Source organism: Podarcis filfolensis, assembly GCF_964270895.1.
Source record: "Podarcis filfolensis genome assembly, chromosome: 18".
In the NCBI taxonomy this organism is placed as follows: Eukaryota; Metazoa; Chordata; class Lepidosauria; order Squamata; family Lacertidae; genus Podarcis; species Podarcis filfolensis.
In genome coordinates, this window is record NC_139622.1 from 9,126,206 (window position 1) to 9,148,778 (window position 22,573).

The 22,573-nt window shown below is 47.8% G+C and overlaps 1 protein-coding gene across 1 annotated transcript in view; it reads right to left on the bottom strand.

Annotated features, from left to right (window-relative positions):
- The window catches only part of HCN2 (hyperpolarization activated cyclic nucleotide gated potassium and sodium channel 2), a 47,837-nt gene that overhangs the window by 18,093 nt on the left and 7,171 nt on the right, over positions 1-22,573 (bottom strand). Inside the window, exon 2 of the mRNA XM_083594456.1 lies at positions 3,625-4,048. Within this exon, the coding sequence (XP_083450582.1) occupies positions 3,625-4,048 (424 nt within the window). The remainder of the gene's footprint in view (positions 1-3,624; positions 4,049-22,573) is intronic.

Here is a 22,573-nt window from a genome sequence, read left to right on the forward strand (position 1 = left end):
GGTCCCAGTTTCCTATTGCAGAATTTGCCCAGGGGACACAGTTAGGAACTTAGCTGCCCATGTCTTGTTCCTCCTTGTCGCTCGTCATCGTTTAAGGTGCCAAAACTGAGGATCTCTCCCTGTTAATGAGCGACGAAGTGTCAAATTGAGGGAGAAAATCATAGACTTGCAGAAACCACTTAGGAGTGTGGCTTCAGCACCATGGACAGAGGACTAAATTTGCCTCCAGGTCAGAAAGAGATTGAGGTTTTTTCCCCTTCCCGTCCCACAAATTAGAAAAGCCTTTCATGCCAAGTATATTCCCACACAGAAATGGAGGCAGTGAGAGATTTTACTTTCCTGGGCTCCATGATCACTGCAGATGGTGACAGCAGTCACAAAATTAAAAGACGCCTGCTTCTTGGGAGAAAAGCAATGACAAACCTAGACAGCATCTTCAAAAGCAGAGACATCACCTTGCCAACATAGGTCCGTATAGTAAAAGCTATGGTTTTCCCAGCAGTGATGTATGGAAGTGAAAGCTGGACCATCAAGACGGCTGGTGGCCAAAGAATGGATGCTTTTGAATTATGGTGCTGGAGGAGAGTCCCATGGACTGCAAGAAGATCAAACCTCTCCATTTAAAATGTGTTTGCTTTTTTAATGGACTTGATGGTCCAATAAAGCCTCCATGTCTAGGGGCAGTCTACCTTTGCAAAAGCTCTGGTTTTCCCAGTAGTGATGTATGGAAGTGAGACTTGGACCATAAAGAAGTCTGATCGCCGAAGAATGGATGCTTTTGAATTTTGGGGCTGGAGGAGACTCTTGAGAGTCCCATGGACTGCAAGAAGAGCAAACCTCTCCATTCTGAAGGAAATCAGCCCTGAGAGCTCACTGGAAGGACAGATCCTGAAGCTGAGGCTCCAAGACTTTGGCCACCTCAGGAGAAGAGAAGACTCCCTGGAAAAGACCCTGATGTTGGGAAAGATGGAGGGCGCAAGGAGAAGGGGACGATGGAGGACGAGATGGTGGGACAGTGTTCTCAAAGCTACCAACGTGAGTTTGACCAAACTGCGGGAGGCAGTGGAAGACAGGAGTGCCTGGTGTGCTCTGGTCCATGGGGTCACGAAGAGTCGGACACGACTAAACAACAACAACAACATATTCCCACACAATATCCATTGTACACGGAAGACAACGGAAGACGGTGGTGAAGAATATTCTTAAGTTATGAATGATCCGTGTCACCATTAAGAAAAAGAAGTAGGGACAGGTTAATAATTACCGTATTTTTCGCCCTATAGGACGCACCGTTCCATAAGGCGCACCTAGTTTTTTGGGGGGAAATAAAGGGGAAAACATTATTTTCCCCCCCCAGGCACGGGGCTGGGGCGGGGGAGGCCGAGCTTCCCCCGACCCCAGCCCCCAAACAGGCAGCTCTCTGCAAGCCGTGGGAGCCCAGCGCTGGCTCCCGCTGCTTGCGGAGAGGTCCGCGAAGCCTGGACGCGCTGAGGTCAGCGCGCGTAGGCTTCGGCATGCTGGCAACTCTCCGGGAGTTCCCGCTGCTTGCGGAGAGGTCCGCGAAGCCTGGAGGTCCGCGAAGCCCACCAACCTCTCTCGCTCCCCAGGCTTCAGCGAAAGCCTGCATTCGCCCCATAGGACGCACACACATTTCGCCTTCATTTTTGGAGGGGAAAAAGTGTGTCCTATAGGGCGAAAAATACGGTATGTGGACTTGACCCTGGATCAAGGGACTTTTCTTCTTTAAGTTCTCAAAGCTCTTAACTCAGCTCAAGGTTGTCAACTGAACTAGCCAGATATTTCACTGAGAATCGATCACAGCCCATCAATCAATCAATAAAAAAGGCTTTAGAGCTGTCTTGCCCCAAAATGGCAACAAGGCATTCTGTTTTGGCATCTGCAACCTTGAATTAAGGAGCCATTTGGCTCCTAGCTTATATTATCTGAGTTTCTAACACTACTTGGATGGCTTCAAATTCTAGTGGTGATGATGATAATGATTTTATTTACACACACACATACACACACACACACACATTTACCCCGCCCATCTGTCCAGGTTTCCCCAGCCACTCTGGGTGGCTCCCAACAGAATATTAAAAACACAATAAAACATCAAACATTAAAAACTTCCCTAAACTGCGAGAGGAGAAAAAACTCTCCCCCTTTCCTTTCTGCATAGGTAAAGGGTAAAGGGACCCCTGACCATTAGGTCCAGTCGTGACAGACTCTGGGGTTGCAGTGCTCATCTTGCTTTATTGGCCGAGGGAGCCGGCGTACAGCTTCCGGGTCATGTGGCCAGCAGGACTAAGCCGCTTCTGGCGAACCAGAGCAGCGCACGGAAACACCATTTACCTTCTTGCACAGCGCTTTGCTGTGCTTTCGAACTGGTAGGTTGGCAGGAGCAGGGACCGAGCAACGGGAGCTCACCCCGCCATTGCGGGGATTCGAACCGCCGACCTTCTGATTGGCAAGTCCTAGGCTCTGTGGTTTAACCCACAGCGCCACCCGCGTCCCTATCCTTTCTGCATGGCATGCATTTATTTTCCAAACCTCCATCACATTCCCCCTTGCTGACTTTCCTCCCAAACTAAAAAATCCCAGATGTTGTACCCCTTCGTTATCAGAGGGAGGCGTGTGGGTTATTCCTGCCCCTTGATAATTTGGATCGCCCATTTCTGAATCCTCTCTAGCTCTGCGATATCTGAGGACCGTCCACATCTGACATGTCCTTTCCTGAAAAGTGGGAAGGCCAGGCTGTCTCCATTTATTCAACCATATGTCTTTAACCACTATCTATTAAAAATGTATGTTTTTTGTGTTTTTCACGTACATCTCCATTTTCCTCCAAGGATCTCAGGGTTCTCCCCCATCATCATAGCCTCCCACCCTTCAAGGTAGCTTAGGTCATGGAAGAGAGGACAGGCAGAGGTTGCCGGTGGCCAATTTCATCCCATCTGGATTTGTAACTCTGGAGAAAACCTCGGCCAAAAAGCCAGCTCTTGGTTTGTTCTGGGCTCAATCCAAATTTTGGGTCCCAGAACAAAAAAAATACAGACCAACAACCCCCTACCACAAACACGTTTCAAAGGCCATAGGATGTTAATCAGCCCAAGGCCTGGTTATAGAGAAACATTTATGCCTGGAGCCTAATGTTAATGATATGTTAATGAAGGCGCCAGACGAGCCTTCCTGGGGAAAGGATTCCACAAATGGGGAGCAACGGCACTGAAAGATAACTGCGGAGCTCTCCGTGGTCCTGAATGATCACGTAGTGCTCTCCATGGTACTGAAAGACCACCTGAAATTCCACTGCGCTGAATGAGCTCTTGGAACTCTCCATGGTATTGAAACACAACCTCAAATTCCTTTATAACACTGAATGGCCACTTCAGAGCTCTCCATGGTACTGCACGACTTGCCTGAGCTCCCCACCTACTTGGAAGCTCTCTGCGCTTCAGGGAAACAACTACCCCAAGCTCAGAGCTCTCCATGGTGCTGAAAGACTACAGGACCACAACTCCTATCATCCTTGACCACTGCTGCTGAAGGGAGCTGTAGTCCAGCAAAATCTGGGGGAAACCAGTGGGTTAAGGAAGGCTGCAAATGAATAAACAATCTTACCTCCTCCCATTGGTGAATGTAACGGATAAGCCTCGAAAGGCGAAGCAGCCGCAAAAGGCTGAGGATCTTAGTGAAGCGGACGATGCGCAGAGCCCGGGCGGTCTTGTAGACCTCCGAGTCGATGCCCTTCTCCACGATGAGGAAAATATAATCCACAGGGATGGAGGAGACCAAGTCCACCACGAACCACGTCTTGAGGTACTTCTTCTTGATGCGCTCAGGGTCCAGGATGATCTCTGTGTTGTCCTCAATGACTATCCCCGTCCGGAAGTTCATCACCAGGTCCATGAGGAAGAAGGTGTCCGACACCACGTTGAACACGATCCAGGGGGCCGTGGTCTCGTCCTTGAAGAAGGTGATACCGACGGGGATGATGATGAGGTTCCCCACCATGAATAGAAGCATGGTAAAGTCCCAGTAGAACCTAGAGAGGGAAGGGGGAAAGACGTCTTAGGAACACGGGAACCAGCCAAACAGCGAGTGTCATAAACTGATTGGATGCAATGGCAGAAACCAGCTGGGGAATCTTCAGCGGAAGAAGGTTCAGAGCCAGGGGAAGGGTGTCTTCGCTTTTTAAGTAAAATGTGTGTACAGTGGTACCTCAGGTTAGATACGTTTCAGGTTACACACTTCGCTAACCCAGAAATAGTGCTTCAGGTTAAGAACTTTGCATCAGGATAAGAACAGAAATCGTGCTCCGGCAGTGCGGCGGCAGCAGGAGGCCCCATTAGCTAAAGTGGTGCTTCAGGTTAAGAACAGTTTCAGGTTAAGAACAGACCTCCGGAACGAATTAAGTACTTAACCTGAGGTACCACTGTACTTGCCAAGCTAAACGTTGTCCAGTCACACAAAAATACCAGATTTGAACCCCTCACACCCCAAAAAAACCCTGTTTTTAAAACACCTCCCTGAAGAAAGTCGCAAGAACTAAGTTTCACTTCCTTAAAACGACACGCCCTACTCTTACAGTTTACAAATTGCAGCGACTGAAGGACTACTTGTTCTGTTCTGGAAAGAAGGCAGATCCGAACTTTGAACACCCTGATTGTCACTGCAGGTGCCCTTGGAGCACCCACAAAATTCCCCATGAAGAGGCCGGGCACCCACAAATTTCAGTGCCAGGGCTTTGCACTCTGCGTGGCACGCACGTCCCCGGGCACTCCTGATGGCCATGATGTAGCCCTGGAGATATGTAAAAAGATCTGCAGCGTAAAAAATATAAGGCACATCTTTCAGGAGAGGGGAGTTGGCTCCTGCCCCCCAAAGCCCATCCACGCACCCTTCCTCCCTGATCCCCACCAGCCATGCAACTCGAACTGTCAACGACCTTCTTGGAGAGCCTGCAAGGTCGAACAAGGCAGCATGCAGCAATGTGGAGATCGCTGTGCATTGTCACTCAAGATTAAACGCTGCAACGCCTTTCCACAAACACACACGAATACAGAGAGGGGTTCTCAAAAGGGTGTCTATCGGGGGGCAGGGACAAGAATGATGGGGAAGTCTGCATCCTAAAGGTAAACGAACCCAGCTGCCAAGAGTGTCAAAAGCTATAATAATAATAATAATAATAATAATAATAATAATAATAATAATAATAATAATAAATTTTAATTATACTCTGCCTTCCCCAGCCAAGACCGGGCTCAGGGCGGCTAACACCAAATATAAAACAAATTGATTGATGATGATGATGTCAGGCCTAATGAGCGCAGCAATTCTTCTTCAGAAGGTCTTGCCCTCCACGAAGCATTTGCTGAGACTGAAGGTCCCTGCCTCGCCACAGCTGCCCAGGTTCCCTCTTCTCCCGGGTTTCCCCAAGCAATCTGAGATGGAGCCTGCATGAAGCTAACATCTCCTCCGCCGTTTTCATGCCTCTCCTAGTCCTGGGAGACCAGGGTGGAGAAGAGCCTGTTGCAACAAAAGAGGGAGACACCCTGGCTTCTTTACCAGCCAGACTCCTCTCTGCCTCCTGGTCCCCCTCCTCTCCTGCCTCTGATTCTGGACTGCTCTCTGACACAGACTCTCCCTGCTCACTAAAGCCTGTTCCCTCTTCAGTTTCCGACGCATTCTCCTCCCAGTCTTGTCCCACTGACCACTCGTCGTCATCCAACCACCACTTCCTGGGCTCTGAGCCTTCTTCCCCTGGGGGTTCCCTTGGGGGTTTCCCAGCTGGTGCCCCCCCACTCCTCTGCCTCCAACCAGCCCATGACACAAGGGGCTCTTGCACTAGCAGATGGGTGAGTTGTAGCACGGCGTAAGGACTCCCTGGTCCTGAATGGGGTAACTGTGCCCCTGAAGGACCAGGTGCGCAGCCTAGGAGTCATTCTGGACTCACAGCTGTCCATAGAGGCACAGGTCAATTCTGTGTCCAGGGCAGCTCCATCTGGTATGCAGGATGAGACCCTCCCTGCCCACAGACTGTCTGGCCAGAGTGGTGCATGCTCTGGTTATCTCCCGCTTGGACTACTGCAATGCGCTCTATGTGGGGCTACCTTTGAAGGTGACCCGAAAACTACAACTAATCCAGAACGCAGCAGCTAGACTGGGGACTGGGAGTGGCTGCCGAGACCACATAACACCGGTCCTGAAAGACCTACATTGGCTCCTAGTATGTTTCCGAGCACCATTCAAAGTGTTGGTGCTGACCTTTAAAGCCCTCAATGGTCTCGGTCCAGTATACCTGAAAGAGCGTCTCCACCCCCATCTTTCTGCTCGGACACCGGGGTCCCTCTCCCGAGGGCCTTCTGGCGGTTCCCTCGCTGCGAGAAGCCAAGTTACAGGTAACCAGGCAGAGGGCCTTCTCGGTAGTGGCGCCCGCCCTGTAGAACGCCCTCCCACCAGATGTCAAAGAGAACAACTACTACCAGACTTTTAGAAGACATCTGAAGGCAGCCCTGTTTAGGGAAGCTTTTAATGTTTGATGTATTTTAATATTTTTTTTGGAACCTGCCCAGAGTTGCTGGGGAAGCCCAGCCAGATGGGCAGGGTATAAATAAATTATTATTATTATTATTATTATTATTATTATTATTATTATTAATTACCGAAAAATGCAATGCAGCTACTGCAGGGAAACTTGTTGCAGAAACAACCACCCAGCCAAGTCTCTTGCATAACAACATTTCCCCCGAGTTATACTGCGAAGTGAATTTAACTCTGTACTCCACGCTTAGGCCCCCACTTCCAGGATAAAGTTCTTATCGCACCACTTTTAAACAGCAAGGGCTTCCCGGGATCTGTAGTTTTCTAAGGGCGCAGCGAATTGTTAGAAAAACACACACACACACACCCGGCTCCATCTCCCTCACAGAGCTATGTTTCCCGAAGTTCCCCACGAAGAGGGGTTATTTGAGAATCGTAGCTCTATATCTGAAGAGCAACTGTAATCAACAAATTACGCAAGAAGTTTTGTAAGAAGAAATATACAAAGTGTTGCAAAGTAGAGAAAGGTAGAGATATTGGTTATGAGTTTGAAATGTACCGTATTTTTCGCTCTATAAGACGCACCAGACCACAAGACACACCTAGTTTTTGGAGGAGGAAAACAAGAAAAAAGATATTCTGAATCTCAGAAGCCAGAACAGCAAGAGGGATTGCTGTGCAGTGAAAGCAGCAATCCCTCTTGCTGTTCTGGCTTCTGGGATAGCTGCGCAGCATGCATTCGCTCCGTAAGACGCACACACATTTCCCCTTATTTTTTAGGAGGGGAAAAGTGAGTCTTATAGAGCAAAAAATACGGTAATAGGGAAAATAAGAAATGCATACTAAGAGATTAGATTGGAAAATTTTCAGACAGGACTGATGGAAGTCAAAAAAATTGAGTTAGATGTAAAAGTATGTTTAATTACTGTTGAAAATGATAGGTTAAAAAACTAATAAAAAATTATATATGAAAGAGAATCGTAGCTCTAAGGAGGGGAATTAGGGGTTCTCTGAACGATTTGCGGTGCCCACATCAAACTACAGTTTCCAGTATTTTGGGGAGTAGGGAAAACCACAATCGCTTAAAATGGTGCAATACTGCTTTAAATGCACAGTGCAGACAGAGCGTCAGTTGGATTCAACCCAAGTTATTTTTGAAAGCCGGGGCAGAATCTTAAGAAACAGCGATTGGGGAGACAGTTCTCTCCAGGGTTTGTAGACCCATCAACTTGGAGACAGTAAACTGGGTGGAAAAGGAGAGAGGGACTCCAGACCTTAATCCAATGACAGCGTTTGGGAGCTGAGAGTTGCCACGGCAACTGCCTGTGACGTCACAGCCACGCAATTTTGACTTCAGGGATGCTGTGTTGGCTCCTGGGTACCCTTCAACTCTCCCTAGCGACTGCAGCAAAGCCAGAACCAAAAAAATCACCAGAGAGAGAGAGAACAGAGGCGAGCTGGCCAGCCGTGTTATGAAGCAAAGTGAAGGGCATTTATGTATTTTGTTTTTTAAGCATCCCAGAGTAACGTAAGGCCCTAAAACACACGACACAAAAGGAAAGAGGAGGGAGGAGGGAGGAGGAAAAAAGCAAACTCAAGACACTGGTTCTTAGGTGTTAAGATTTCTCCCAATAACCAGCTGGAATGGAAAAGTTTCATGGCTAGAAAGAGCCAAAGCTGCAGTTTCCCTGGTGGGGAAAAGTCATGGGAGTTGTAGTTTTTTCAGGGTGCTGCGAGTTGTTAGGAAACTGTGAGAATTGATTTCCTCTATTCATCATTGATTCGTAAGCAAAAGCAACTGACAACGGAAGACCAAAGCATTAAAAAACCCAAAATCTAAGTACAAAAGCATGAACCTAACATGCTCCTAGAGACATCACCTTGCCAACAAAGGTCTGTATAGTAAAAGCTATGGTTTTCCCAGTAGTGATGTATGGAAGTGAGAGCTGGACCATAAAGAAGGCTGATCGCCAAAGAATTGATGCTTTTGAATTCTGGTGCTGGAGGAGACTCTTGAAAGTCCCATGGACTGCAAGAAGATCCAACCTCTCCATTCGGAAGGAAATCAGCCCTGAGTGCTCACTGGAAGGACAGATCCTGAAGCTGAGGCTCCAAGACTTTGGCCACCTCATGAGAAAAGAAGACTCTCTGGAAAAGACCCTGATGTTGGGAAAGATGGAGGGCGCAAGGAGAAGGGGACGACAGAGGACAAGATGGTGGGACAGTGTTCTCGAAGCTACCAACATGAGTCTGACCAAACTGTGGGAGGCAGTGGAAGAAAAGAGTGCCTGGCGTGCTCTGGTCCAAGGGGTCATGAAGAGTCAGACACGACTAAACGACTAAACAACAACAACATGCTCCTACAACAAATCCAAACTTGAGTACCAGAGACCACAGAATTGCCCCCAAATTCAGGGGCAAAGGATAAATGGAAATTTTAAGAAGCGACCCAGCCCCTGCTTCCTGCATTAACTACAAGCAGATTTCTGGCTGCAGGCTTGAAAGCCCATTTAACAGATGGGGAAAACTGAGGCACTGTCAGCACTGAGAGGTTACGCCCAGAACCAGACGTCCATGGAGATTCTGGCCTCTCTCGGTTCTCCAAACACCCCTATTTTAATTTCTTATGCCCGCAGACATCGGTACCTCTCTCTCTCTCAACAAAAGACAGGCTGGCCAATCCACAGGGACGTTTTGTTATTTAAGACAGCGTCCCATTGCACCAGCGCGAGGCAAAAAATAGCAGGCGGCATCTTTTAAGGGGTGACCCGTAATGGATGTGCTTTGTCCTTGGCTGGCTGGCTGGCTGCAGCCGGCCGGCCAGCTTTCCTCCCTCTCCCCCACCTCCCCAGTTTGTAAACTGACCCTGATTCTCATCTGCTGCAAAATTTCCTTGTGGCTATTTGGATGCAGAGCTGCAGAGATTGGAGGGGGGGCGGCAGAGAAAAAGGAGGGCCAGAGATGGATGGAGGATAGGGCACAGAGAGAGGGAGAGAGAGATTTGCCAGCGGAGAGTTTGAGCAGCAGGCTGGTTTGAGAGGCTGGTGGGGGGAGCCCATTAAAAGCATCTTATCATTCCTTGAAGGAGAACTACCGGATTTTCCCCGTGTGGGTTAAACCACAGAGCCTAGGGCTTGCCGATCGGAAGGTCGGCGGTTCGAATCCCCGCGACGGGGTGAGCTCCCGTTGCTCGGTCCCTGCTCCTGCCCACCTAGCAGTTCGAAAGTACGTCAATGTGCAAGTAGATAAATAGGTACCGCTCCGGCGGGAAGGTAAACGCCGTTTTCATGCGCTGCTCTGGTTCGCCAGAAGCAGCTTAGTCCTGCTGGCCACATGACCCGGAAGCTGTACACCGGCTCCCTCGGCCAGTAAAGCGAGATGAGCACTGCAACCCCAGAGTCGGCCACGACTGGACCTGACAGTCAGGGGTCCCTTTACTCTATCTATCTATCTATCTATCTATCTATCTATCTATCTATCTATCTATCTCTATCATCTATCTATCTATCTATCTATCTATCTATCTATCTATCTATCTATCTATCTTTGTATATCAGTTTAATATTCCACATATCAATCATATACAGTGGTACCTCAGGTTAAGAACTTAATTCGTTCTGGAGGTCCGTTCTTAACCTGAAACTGTTCTTAACCTGAGGTACCACTTTAGCTAATGGGGCCTCCTGCCGCCGCTGCGCGATTTCTGTTCTCATCCTGAAGCAAAGTTCTTAACCCAAGTTACTATTTCTGGGTTAGCGGAGTCTGTAACCTGAAGCGTCTATAACCCAAGGTAAAGGAAAATAATAATAAAAATCCAAATATCCCCCCGGCCTATGACTTCCCTCAACTTCCCCTTTCGGCACTTTAAAAATTTGCTACTTCTGCTTAATTTATTTTTCCTTATTTTGTTAATCTTTAAATTAAATGCTCCGATATTCTTATCATTTTTTATACAATATTTTCTTTCCAATTATGTCTTGCACTTAATGAATTTCCAAATTGCAATTTCTTAACCTTTATATTTGTTTTCTTAGTTGTGAGTGTTTACTCAAATCCTGCTAAGGAGTCCAATTCTCTACAATGTCTTTTTTAAAGTCTCTAGGTCTTCCCGTGCGTTTTGCCATTTCTGCGTATTCCACAAGTTTAACTTGCCATTCTTTTTTCGCTGGTACATACATGAATAGCTTCTTCTGTTCTTTTGGCAATTCCTGTCCTATAATACCTAACGAAAAAGCTTCTGTCTTTTTAACAAAAAAAAGTTATCTTGAACATCTTCTTCCGTTCATTATAAATCATTTCCCAATAATTTCTGATTACTTCACAACTCTGCCACATATGGTAAAACAGGAATATTCTTGTTCTTATTCCTTCCCGTTTTTAAATACCAGCTGCTATAGCTCTCTCGCACATCCCTTCCGCTGTCTCAAAGCACACAGATCATATTCTCCCTTCCAGGAAGCTTTCGCCACTATTGCTATTTTTAAGTCGTTAAGCCTCATTTACTAAGCAGCGTTCTCAGTTTTCCTTTTTACACTGTCTGCGGTTATCACCGTGTGGGATATGGAATCGTTTTAACGATGCGGGTGACAGGACGATAGCCGTATGTGGTCTTCACCTTAGACGCACTGCAAAAAGTCCCCGGTCAAAACATCAGCTGCGCTGTGAAATTCCGCAAGGCTTCCAAGGGTTGCCCCAGGAGCAGTGCGCTGCGGTAGCCCAGCTTCAATTATTTGCACAGGTTTTCTGTGATCCATAAAACTAAGCCCCGTACCGCCAACATTTTTCTCCGTACAACATCGCTCGCGTCCCTCTGTTTTATGGTGCTGTGCACCGCTCAGAACCCTTCAAAACATTAGCATCTTTAGAAAATACTTTAGAATACTTTAGAATATTCTGTTGGGAGCCGCCCAGAGTGGCTAGGGAAGCCCAGCCAGATGGGGGGGGGGTAGAAGGAATAAATTATTATTATATTTGAGTAAGCTTGCCTAAAGAAAAAAGTTTTAGCAGGCACCGAAAAGAGTACAGGCTGCTATGAACAGGCAGGGAGTTTGAAAGTGGCAGTGCCACGTGAAAAGATGGAAGCTTCACATTCCTGCATTGCCGGGGTTTGAACCAATGACTCTCATGTCCCCTTTTCAACTTTATGATTCTATGGCCATCCAGTTTTCAGGGCGCCACCACCAAGAAGGCCCTCTGCCTGGTTCCCTGTCACCTTGCTTCTCGCAGGGAGGGAACCGCCAGAAGGCCCTCGGGAGATGGACCTCAGTGTCTGGGCAAAACAATGGGGGTGGAGACGCTCCTTCAGGTATACTGGGCCATTTTTGGCTATGAAGGTCAGCACCAACATTTTGAATTGTGCTCGGAAACGTACTGGGAGCCCTGGGGCTCAGTGGGCAGCCTTGTAAACGAAATAACGGATAAATAAATACTAAAGGGAGTCTGATACTGAGTAAAAGTATATGTACAGTGGTCCCTTGGTTCTCAAACTTAATCCGTTCTAGAAGTCCATTCCAAAACCAAAGTGTTCCAAAACCAAGGCGCGCTTCCCCATAGAAAGTAATGCAGAATGGATCAATCCGTTCCAGACTTTTAAAAACAACCCCTAAAACAGCAACTTAACGTGAATTTTGCTATCTAACGAGACCACGGATCCATAAAATGAAAGCAATAAACAATGGACTGCAGTCACACAGTCAAGCAATCAGTAGCTGGACTGGGTTCCGCACAGTCACAAAAGCAAAACGAAAAAGAGCCGCAAAAAACGCAAAATAAATAGCGAAAACAGACAGACGTCACCGTGACGATCAAAACGGAAGCGTGGCACTCAAAACGGAGCATGTTCAGCTTCCGAAAAAAGTTCGCAAAGCGGAACACTTACTTCCAGGTTTGCAGTGTTTGGGTTCCAATTTGTTTTGAGTACCAAGGCGTTTGAGAACCAAGGCACCATTATATCTGAAGCTCATCTTCAGCACCGCGGACAGCACCCTGAGGAATAAGGATTTCTGATGGCTGGGTCTCAGCTGATAACTGCTCCTTTGCAATGTCCCAAACTAGTTCCCAGCTTTCAACCATTTTTTTGTGGGAAGGGACAGTCCATGCCCCCACAAAAAAATTCAGGGTGCTTTTCACTATTTGGCGATCGATTGCAAGCATAGCGCAATCCCGTTTACTCAGATGTCAAGTCCCACTAAATTCAACGGGACTTACACACTTGTAAGTGTATTGATGCTTTTGAATTCTGGTGCTGGAGGAGACCCTTGAGAGTCCCATGGACTGCAAGAAGATCAAAACTATCCATTCTGAAGGAAATCAGCCCTGAGTGCTCACTGGAAGGACAGATCCTGAAGCTGAGGCTCCAAGACTTTGGCCACCTCAGGAGAAGAGAAGACTCCCTGGAAAAGACCCTGATGTTGGGAAAGATGGAGGGCACAAGGAGAAGGGGACGACAGAGGACGAGATGGTGGGACAGTGTTATCGAAGCTACGAACATGAGTTTGACCAAACTGCGGGAGGCAGTGGAAGACAGGAGGGCCTGGCGTGCTCTGGTCCAGGGGGTCACGAAGAGTCGGACACGACTAAACGACTAAACAACAACAAGTGTATTTTAAATCGCAGCCATAATGAATGGACAGTGTACAATGCACTTCCCCTCACTTTATTGTCCTTTATGTCAGCCTGATATAAAAAAAACAGAGGCTATTTCTGCACAGCTCTTAGCAACATTGAAGTGCTTTAGATTGCAGTTAAAAACTCTAGTCCTAAAATCAACCAACAAACAAAGACAGACTGGATGGAAGGTATTTTCCCTGCTGTAACTCAGCGACATGCAAATCCACCTCTGAGTATGTGCAGAGTTCCTTACCATCACCGCAGCCAGCCTATCCAAGTCCAGGGGTGGGAGTTTTTAAACCCCTGAATGTTTCACTTCAGTGCTTGGAATCTGAAAACCTGAGTTTCAGTCCTTCCAGCAGGAACTCATTATATCTGGGCTCCCACAATTACTCTCTCGGCCTCAGTATCACCCTCTGTAAAATGGACACAAAGTCATCTTTGTTACAGGGCAACAGACTGTAGCTTTACACTTCCTGAACAAAGGAAGTCCGGTGAAAAGTCCACCCACCTCTAACGCTCGTTTTCAAGATGTGAGCGAGCACTGCTGCAATCATGACTAGAAATAAGATTTAATAATAAAAAATTAAACCAAGGTTCTCAGGAAGTTAAACCCCATGGCAGTCAGCCGTACTTCAGTTCAACAACGGCTTTGATAAATTTTATATTTTGTGATGTGCAAATGGCTTGAGATACCTATAAGGTCCATCAATTACCATATAGCATATATTCAACACACAAAAACAGCGGCAATTTGTTGTTGGCAAAGGACAGCTGGACATATAAAGGGCCCCATTACCGTACTGTTTTTGGGGGGCAGGAGGCGGGCAGGTGTGGAGGATTCCCTGGTCCTGAATGGGGTAACTGTGCCCCTGAAGGACCAGGTGCGCAGCCTGGGAGTCATTTTGGACTCACTGCTGTCCATGGAGGAATAGGTCAAATCTGTGTCCAGGGCAGCTGTTTACCAGCTCCATCTGGTACATAGGCTGAGACCCCATCTGCTCGCAGACTGTCTCGCCAGAGTGGCGCATGCTCTGGTTATCTCCCGCTTGGACTACTGCAATGTGCTCTACGTGGGGCTACCTTTGAAGGTGACCCGGAAACTGCAATTAATCCAGAATGCGGCAGCTAGACTGGGCACTGGGAGCGGCCGCCAAGACCACATAACACCGGTCCTGAAAGACCTACATTGGCTCCCAGTACGTTTCCGAGCACAATTCAAAGTGTTGGTGCTGACCTTTAAAGCCCTAAATGGCCTCGGTCCAGTATATCTGAAGGAGCGTCTCCACCTCTATCGTTCTGCCCGGACACTGAGGTCCAGCGCCGAGGGCCTTCTGGCGGTTCCCTCGCTGCGAAAAGCCAAGTTACAGGGAACCAGTCAGAAGGCCTTCTCGGTGGTGGCGCCCGCCCTGTGGAACGCCCTCCCATCAGATGTCAAAGAGAACAACAACTACCAGACTTTTAGAAGACATCTGAAGGCAGCCCTGTTCAGGGAAGCTTTTAATGTTTCATGTATTACAGTATTTTAATATTTTTTTTGGAAGCCGCCCAGAGCGGCTGGGGAATCCCAGCCAGATGGGCAGGGTATAAATAAATTATTATTATTATTATTATTATTATTATTATTATTATTATTATTCAATAGCTGAGGGCCTCATCAAACCGAAATCTGGCCCTGATCTTGATATAATTTCTTCACTATGGTGAATGATTTTTCCCCTCCTGGACCCATCCGTCATATCCCTGGCTGCTTCAAAACTTAATCCCCTATCGGTTTCTGAAAAGGATAATGCCGGGAACCTCCTTATCAGGTTATCGCGGCGCTATTAAGAGCGGAGGAGGCAAGATGCTCTCGCGCCCCTTTTTTGGTCGCTGTTGAAAACCCAACCACTTGATAAGAGGGCAAGCGATTATTCCCCGTTCAAAAAAGGCGCAGGCTTATTAACAAAATTCCAGAAAGTAAGTAATCACAACACTGGAAGGGAGAGATTTTCTGTTTTTCATGAGGCAATGGCATTTCCACCTCTGACTTTGAGAACAGCAGCAGCAGTAGGGAAAACAGTTCAGGGATATATATTTATAAAAAACAAAGTTCTGCTTTATTTTTAAAGTTTTATAAGTTGTGCTTCTTCGTTTCGCAATTTGACCCTTTCACGTGGTTTTGTATGTTTTGTAGCATTTTCTGCATTGTGGTTTGCTGTTACTTTCATCGATTAAAAGGTAAAGGTAAAGGGACCCCTGACCATTAGGTCCAGTCGTGGCCGACTCTGGGGTTGCGGCGCTCATCTCGCTTTATTGGCTGAGGGAGCCGGCATACAGCTTCCGGGTCATGTGGCCAGCAGGACTAAGCCGCTTCTGGCGAACCAGAGCAGCGCACGGAAACGCCGTTTATCTTCCCGCTGGAGTGGTACCTATTGATCTACTTGCACTTTGACGTGCTTTCGAACTGCTAGGTTGGCAGGAGCAGGGACCGAGCAACGGGAGCTCACCCCGTTACAGGGTGGGACAGTGTTCTCGAAGCTACAAACATGAGTCTGACCAAACTGCGGGAGGCAGTGGAAGACAGGAGGGCCTGGCGTGCTCTGGTCCAGGGGGTCACGAAGAGTCGGACACGACTAAACGACTAAATAACAACAACCACAAACCCTTATTCTGAATAGGATTCCTCGCAAAAAAGGAAAAAGTTGACAGCTATGGTCTCAGCAACTGCTACGTGGAGGGCAAGACCTACTGTAGAAGAATTGCCGCACTCATTATCCCTGATCCTGCTTTTGCTAATAAAGAGCTAACTCCATTTACATTGTGCAATTTACTGCCAGCTTTCTCAAGACACCATGGCTACATGCCACAATAGCTATGTTGTACACTGCCGGGAGAAGACATCTCTCTGAATAGGCAAGTAGGGAGAGCTGCTTTTTCCTACAAACTTCCACTTGACAATGTGTTCTCTTATGTTCCCATAAGCTAATGCAGCATGACAAAGTACCCAGTGGCAGAGTTGGGCCCAACTGAGCTCTACCCATTGAAGTTAATGGACCCAAAGATGCCCATTAACTTCCACAAGTCTGAATTAATGGTGCACTTTGCTTTAAGCGAATCCCTGAATACCCAGAGAGATGCCTCCGGAAGCATCTCAGCTCAACACCTTGGGAAGAACAATGGCAGGACAACTGCAACACGGCCTCAACTAATAAACCATGCAAAATTCATAAAAAACATTAAATCGATAAATCCTCCTAGCGTTTCAACAGCAGGGAAGTGGATCATATTGCACGGGGGCTGGGCGGTGGATAGAAGCTACGGTTGCAGCGTGAAATGATTAATAATAATAATAATAGTAATAATAATTAATTATTTATACCCCGCCCATCTGGCTGAGTTTCCCCAGCCACTCTGGGCGGCTCCCAATCAAGTGTTAAAAACAGTACGGCGTTACATATTAAAAACTTCCCTGAACAGGGCTGCCTTAAGATGTCTTCTGAATGTCAGGTAGTTGTTTATCTCTTTGACATCTGGTGGGAGGGTGTTCCACAGGGAGGGAGCCACCACCGAGATGGCCCTCTGCCTGGTTCCCTGTAGCTTCACTTCTCGCAGGGAGGGAACCGCCAGAAGGCCAGAAGGCCCTCGGAGCTGGACCTCAGTGTCCGGGCTGGATGATGGGGGTGGAGACGCTCCTTCAGAGATACTGGGCCAAGGCCGTTTAGGGGTTTAAAGGTCAGCACCAACACTTTGAATTGTGCTCAGAAACATACTGGGAGCCAATGGAGGTATTTCAAGACCGGTGTTATGTGGTCACGGTGGCTGCTCCGAGTCACCAGTCTGGCAGCCGCATTCTGGATTAATTGTAGTTTCTGAGTCAACTTCAAAGGTAGCCCCACATAGAGCGCATTGCAGTAGTCCAAGCAGGAGATAACCAGAGCATGCACCACTCTGGCCAGACAGTCTGCGGGCAGGGAGGGTCTCATCCTGCGTACCAGATGGAGCTGGTAGGCAGCCGCCCTGGACACAGAATTGACCTGCGCCTCCATGGACAGCTGTGAGTCCAAAATGACACCCAGGCTGTGCACCTGGTCCTTCGGGGGCACAGTTGCCCCATTCAGGACCAGGGAGTCCCCCACACCTGCCTGCCCCCTGTCCATTTAAGGCTTCAAAGTTCAGCACCAACACTTTGAATTGTGCTCGGAAACGTCCTGGGAGCCAACGTAGGTCTTTCAGGACCGGTGTTATATGGTCTCGGCGGCCGCTCCCAGTCCCCAGTCTGGCTGCCACATTCTGGATTAGTTGCAGTTTCCGGGTCACCTTCAAAGGGAGCCCCACGTAGAGCACATTGCAGTAGTCCAAGCGGGAGATAACCAGAGCATGCACCACTCTGGCCAGACAGTCTGCGGGCAGGGAGGGTCTCATCCTGCGTACCAGACAGAGTTTGGAGCTATAAGGGAGCTGTTGCTTCAGCACTGGAGCAAGAAGAACCGAGAGCGCCTGTGGAAGCTGTTGGCGCAGCGCTGCACAGGTGTTTCCCTGCACTTTCTCCCCTGCATGCATTTTCTCCGGAAAGCTTTGCATGCAACTAACTAAGCACTGCATCATCACCTTCAGAGTTTCTGCCTGACTCGCTGCCTCCTCCATCCCTGTGGCTTTGAGGGAGACTAGAGTCAGAAAAGCAGAAAAGCAATGACAATGACAGACCTAGACAGCATCTTAAAAAGCAGAGACATCACGTTTCCAACAAAGGTCCGTATAGCTAAAGCTATGGTTTTCCCAGTAGTGATGTATGGAAGTGAGAGCTGGATCATAAAGAAGGCTGATCACCGAAGAATGGATGCTTTTGAATTCTGGTGCTGGAGGAGACTCTTGAGAGTCCCATGGACTGCAAGAAGATCCAACCTCTCCATTCGGAAGGAAATCAGCCCTGAGTGCTCACTGGAAGGACAGATCCTGAAGCTGAGGCTCCAAGACTTTGGCCACCTCATGAGAAGAGAAGACTCCCTGGAAAAGACCCTGATGTTGGGAAAGATGGAGGGCACAAGGAAAAGGGGACGACAGAGGACCAGATGGTGGGACAGTGTTCTCGAAGCTACCAGCATGAGTCTGACCAAACTGCGGGAGGCAGTGGAAGACAGGAGGGCCTGGCATGCTCTGGTCCAGGGGGTCACGAAGAGTCGGACACGACTAAACGACTCAACAACAACAAGAGTCAGCCAGGAAACTCAAGCAGCACAGTTGACAAATAGCCTGAGAGGCAATTCAAAACAAAAATTTATGGGAAAATGGGATAGATATAAGATTTATGTTCAAAAATATAGTGAAGGTCCGCTATCTATGCTAGCATTCGATTGACGTTGGAGAGAAATTATCTTGGCCTTCTATATTATCTTGGCAGCAAAAGAAGCAATTGCAACGGATTGGGAAACAGCTCAAATCTGAACGCTTGCCTAATATAGCTAAAACAGAGAAAATTACATATAATTTGAGATTTTGGAGAGGACCAGAACCTCCATACAATTTTTATATGATTTGGCACTCCTTTATTATACATAAGCAATAGAAACATCGTTTTCAAGACAAGCCTGGAAAATCCTGAACTATACTTGACAGTCAAATAACAGGAATATTCTTTCTTATAATAAAGACCGCCCAACCGGATCGGGACCACCCAGCAGCCTGCTCCCACAGTGGCCAACCAGGGACCCCAAAGAGAAACCCCCAACCAACTGGTGGAGGCAGAATATAACCATCAATAACCTTATGAAATTGCCTAATCCTTTTTCAAAGTCGCCCCCTGCAGCAGTGAGTTCCATAGTTCGCATAGTGAGTAAGTGCTTACTTTTATTCGTCCTGGGTCTCACAACATTCAGCTTCGTTGCAGGTCCCTGAGTTTTAGTGTCATGGATCATTTCTGTGGGCCATGGATCATTTTTATAAACATCTGTCATAGGTAAAGGTAAAGGGACCCCTGACCATTAGGTCCAGTCGTGGCCGACTCTGGGGTTGCGGCGCTCATCTCGCTTTACTGGCCGAGGGAGCCGGCGTACAGCTTCCGGGTCATGTGGCCAGCAGGACTAAGCCGCTCCTGGCGAACCAGAGCAGCGCATGGAAACGCCGTTTACCTTCCCGCTGGAGCAGTACCTATTTATCTACTTGCACTTTGACGTGCTTTCGAACTGCTAGGTTGGCAGGAGCTGGGATCGAGCAACGGGAGCTCACCCCGTCATGGCGGGGATTCGAACCTCCGACCTTCTGATCGGCAAGTCCTAGGCTCTGTGGTTTAAGCCACAGCGCATGCCTCCCGCTTAATCCCCTTTTCTCTAAACTAAAAAAAGTCCAAAATGCAGAAATTCTGACTTGAGTACGCTGGCCGTAATCAGCATTGATTGATTGATTGATGGATTGAAAAACCCTGCAACTTTTGCTCACAGGGAGGGCTGCAAATCAGGACTGGTGAGAGGTGCAGCTCAGAAGAGGGTTTGGCATGTGGGGGGGAGAGACTGAAGGGCCACATCAGAAAGTTATCGGGAGCCACACTCCTTTGCTTTAGAGCTTCTAAGGCTCTGAAGAAATTACGTCCATCTTTGCCCATATTGCTACCGTTTTAAATCAAATGCACATCCCAGACTTTCCTGTTTAGGTCTTGCCTTAAAATCAACGCAGCAATCTGCAATAAGACACAAAACACCCACCGCTTTCAAGTGGATTTGCGGCTTCTAAGAAGCTACAGCCGCTTATCCGAGCTGCTTCCTAATCAGACAGCATTTTTAAATAATATTTAACGTTTTATCGGGTGCCAGAGGCTGGCATTCGCTTCCCTCCTCCCTGCCGTCGAACCGTGAATAACGATGGTGCTTTCTGAGACGGTGCAAGAAAGAGTCCAGCCCATTGGTCCGTTTCAATTTGCAGAGAGACAGATGTGTTTCAAAAAAATAAAAAAATTTAAGCCATCTGCATCTTAAGAGCAGATTCTATTACGTTGATCAGATTTTAAAAAGCGTTGGGCAGGGAGCCAGATATCAGTGCTTCGTGTCTGCAGGGTAATAATCGTAATTCTTTGCAACCGTACACAACTTTCCCACCCTCTGTCAGCGTCATCCAGACAGGATTTTGAAGAGTCTGACAACAGTCCTGTAAAGTACAGTGGTACCTCAGGTTACATATGCTTCAGGTTACAGACTCCGCTAACCCAGAAATAGTACTTCGGGTTAAGAACTTTGCTTCAGGATGAGAACAGAAATCGTGCTCCAGCAGCAGCAGGAGGCCCCATTAGCTAAAGTGGTGCTTCAGGTTAAGAACAGTTTCAGGTTAAGAACGGACCTCCGGAACGAATTAAGTTCTTAACCCGAGGGCTACAAAACTGGGAAAGGGTCTCGTGATTATGATTTGATATGTTAATTGGATGTCTTTTATTGGAAAATTAATAAAAACGATCTAACCAAAAAAAAAAAAAAAAAAGGAAAGGTTGCTCATGAAACGTCCAGCTGTGGTTTGCAAAAAACACCTGCCAAAACAGAGCGCTGGGGGAGGATTAATAAAGTAACACACACACCCGTGAATCCATAACATAGGAGGTTGCCCATTACAAGACCCAAGGCTGTTCCTAATACTTTAATTTTCATCTGTTGCTATAGCTCAGGCATCCTCAACCTCGGCCCTCCAGATGTTTTTGGCCTACAACTCCCATGATCCCTAGCTAGCAGGACCAGCGGTCAGTAATGATGGGGACTGTAGTCTCAAAACATCTGGAGGGCCGGGGTTGAGGAAGCCTGCATAGCTGTTCTCCCTGTTTTATATCCGTTATAAAATCAAAACAGAAAATCTTTACACACAAAAAACCCCCCTAACGTTTATTTCAGCATCTGATCAGATCCAAATTTTCCGATTCTAACGTTTGACAGACATGGATTTCAGAAACAGGGAGTCGCAAACTCGGGGATGGTTTCGAATGCGGCCCTCTGTACCTTCACCCGGCCCCTGTGACTCTCCCCTAGGCCACGCCCCTCCCTTAGGCCACGCCTTCCTCACACCCTCCTTGAGTCTTTCTGCCAGCCAGGGGTGTTGCCCTTGAACGCTGATGTTTCCCGGGCAAAGGTCGTTTTGGCACCTGTTGCTTCACCTGGCCCCACCCACCACTGGCGTGCGGCCCCTGAGTCGCTGCCCAGAAAAGGAGGTGGCCCTCGAGGGAAAGGCCAAGGCAAGCGAGAGGCAGAGGTTGAGTACACATCCCATTCAGACACGTGGATGTGAAGCAACAGCACCCGGGAGGGGTGTGACTTTGGGAGAGTTCTCGAGGGCCGGGTGGCGAAGTGTGGAGGGCCGCATTCAGCTCCCAGACCTGAGGTTTCCCTGCCCCTGAACTAAGGCTTAAACCTGGACGTTCACTGCCTGGGCAAAGTAACCTTCTGGCATCAATACAGCACCTGCCACGCTGTTTCAATAATAATAATAATAATAATAAAAATTTTTTATTTATACCCCACCCATCTGGCTGGGTTTCCCCAGCCACTCTGGGCGGCTTCCAACAGAACACTAAAATACAATAACCTATTAAACATTAAAAGCTTCCCTAAACAAGGCTGCCTTCAGATGTCTTCTAAAAGTTTCGTAGTTATTTTTCTCTTTGACATCTGATGGGAGGGCGTTTCACAGGGCGGGCGCCACCACCGAGAAGGCCCTCTGCCTGGTTCCCTGTAACTTGGCTTCTCGCAGCGAGGGAACCGCCAGAAGGCCCTCGGCGCTGGACCTCAGTGTCCGGGCAGAAAGATGGGGGTGGAGACGCTCCTTCAGGTCTACTGGACCGAGGCCATTTAGGGCTTTAAAGGTCAGTACCAACAATGTCCTGCTGGCATAAATGTGCTCCCAGAGGCATGGTCTCGGGGTGGGGGGTGCCCCCACTTTTTGGAAGATAAACAGGGTAAGGCCTGGGAGGTGGGAGACTGGTCACCTCCACTGAGCTCCAATTTCAAATGGTTCCCTCGCTGCGAGAAGCCAAGTTACAGGGAACCAGGCACAGGGCCTTCTTGGTGGTGGCGCCCGCCCTGTGGAACACCCTCCCACCAGATGTCAAAGAGAACAACAACTACCAGACTTTTAGAAGACATCTGAAGGCAGCCCTGTTTAGGGAAGCTTTTAGTGTTGAATAGGTTATTGTATTTTAGTGTTCTGTTGGGAGCCGCCCAGAGTGGCTGGGGAAACCCAGCCAGATGGGAAGGGTATAAGTAATAAATTATTATTATTATTATCAAGATCATCATCAGCATCATCAGACAGATGGGTGGGGTTGTTTATTATTATTATTATTTATTATTATTATTATTATGAAATCGAACTAAACTTTGGCCACTAAGTTCCTTGTGCATGCGCAGAGTGCCTTTGCAGCAGGAATCAGATGCAGCAATGGGGACCTTTTAAAAGAATCACTAACAATACC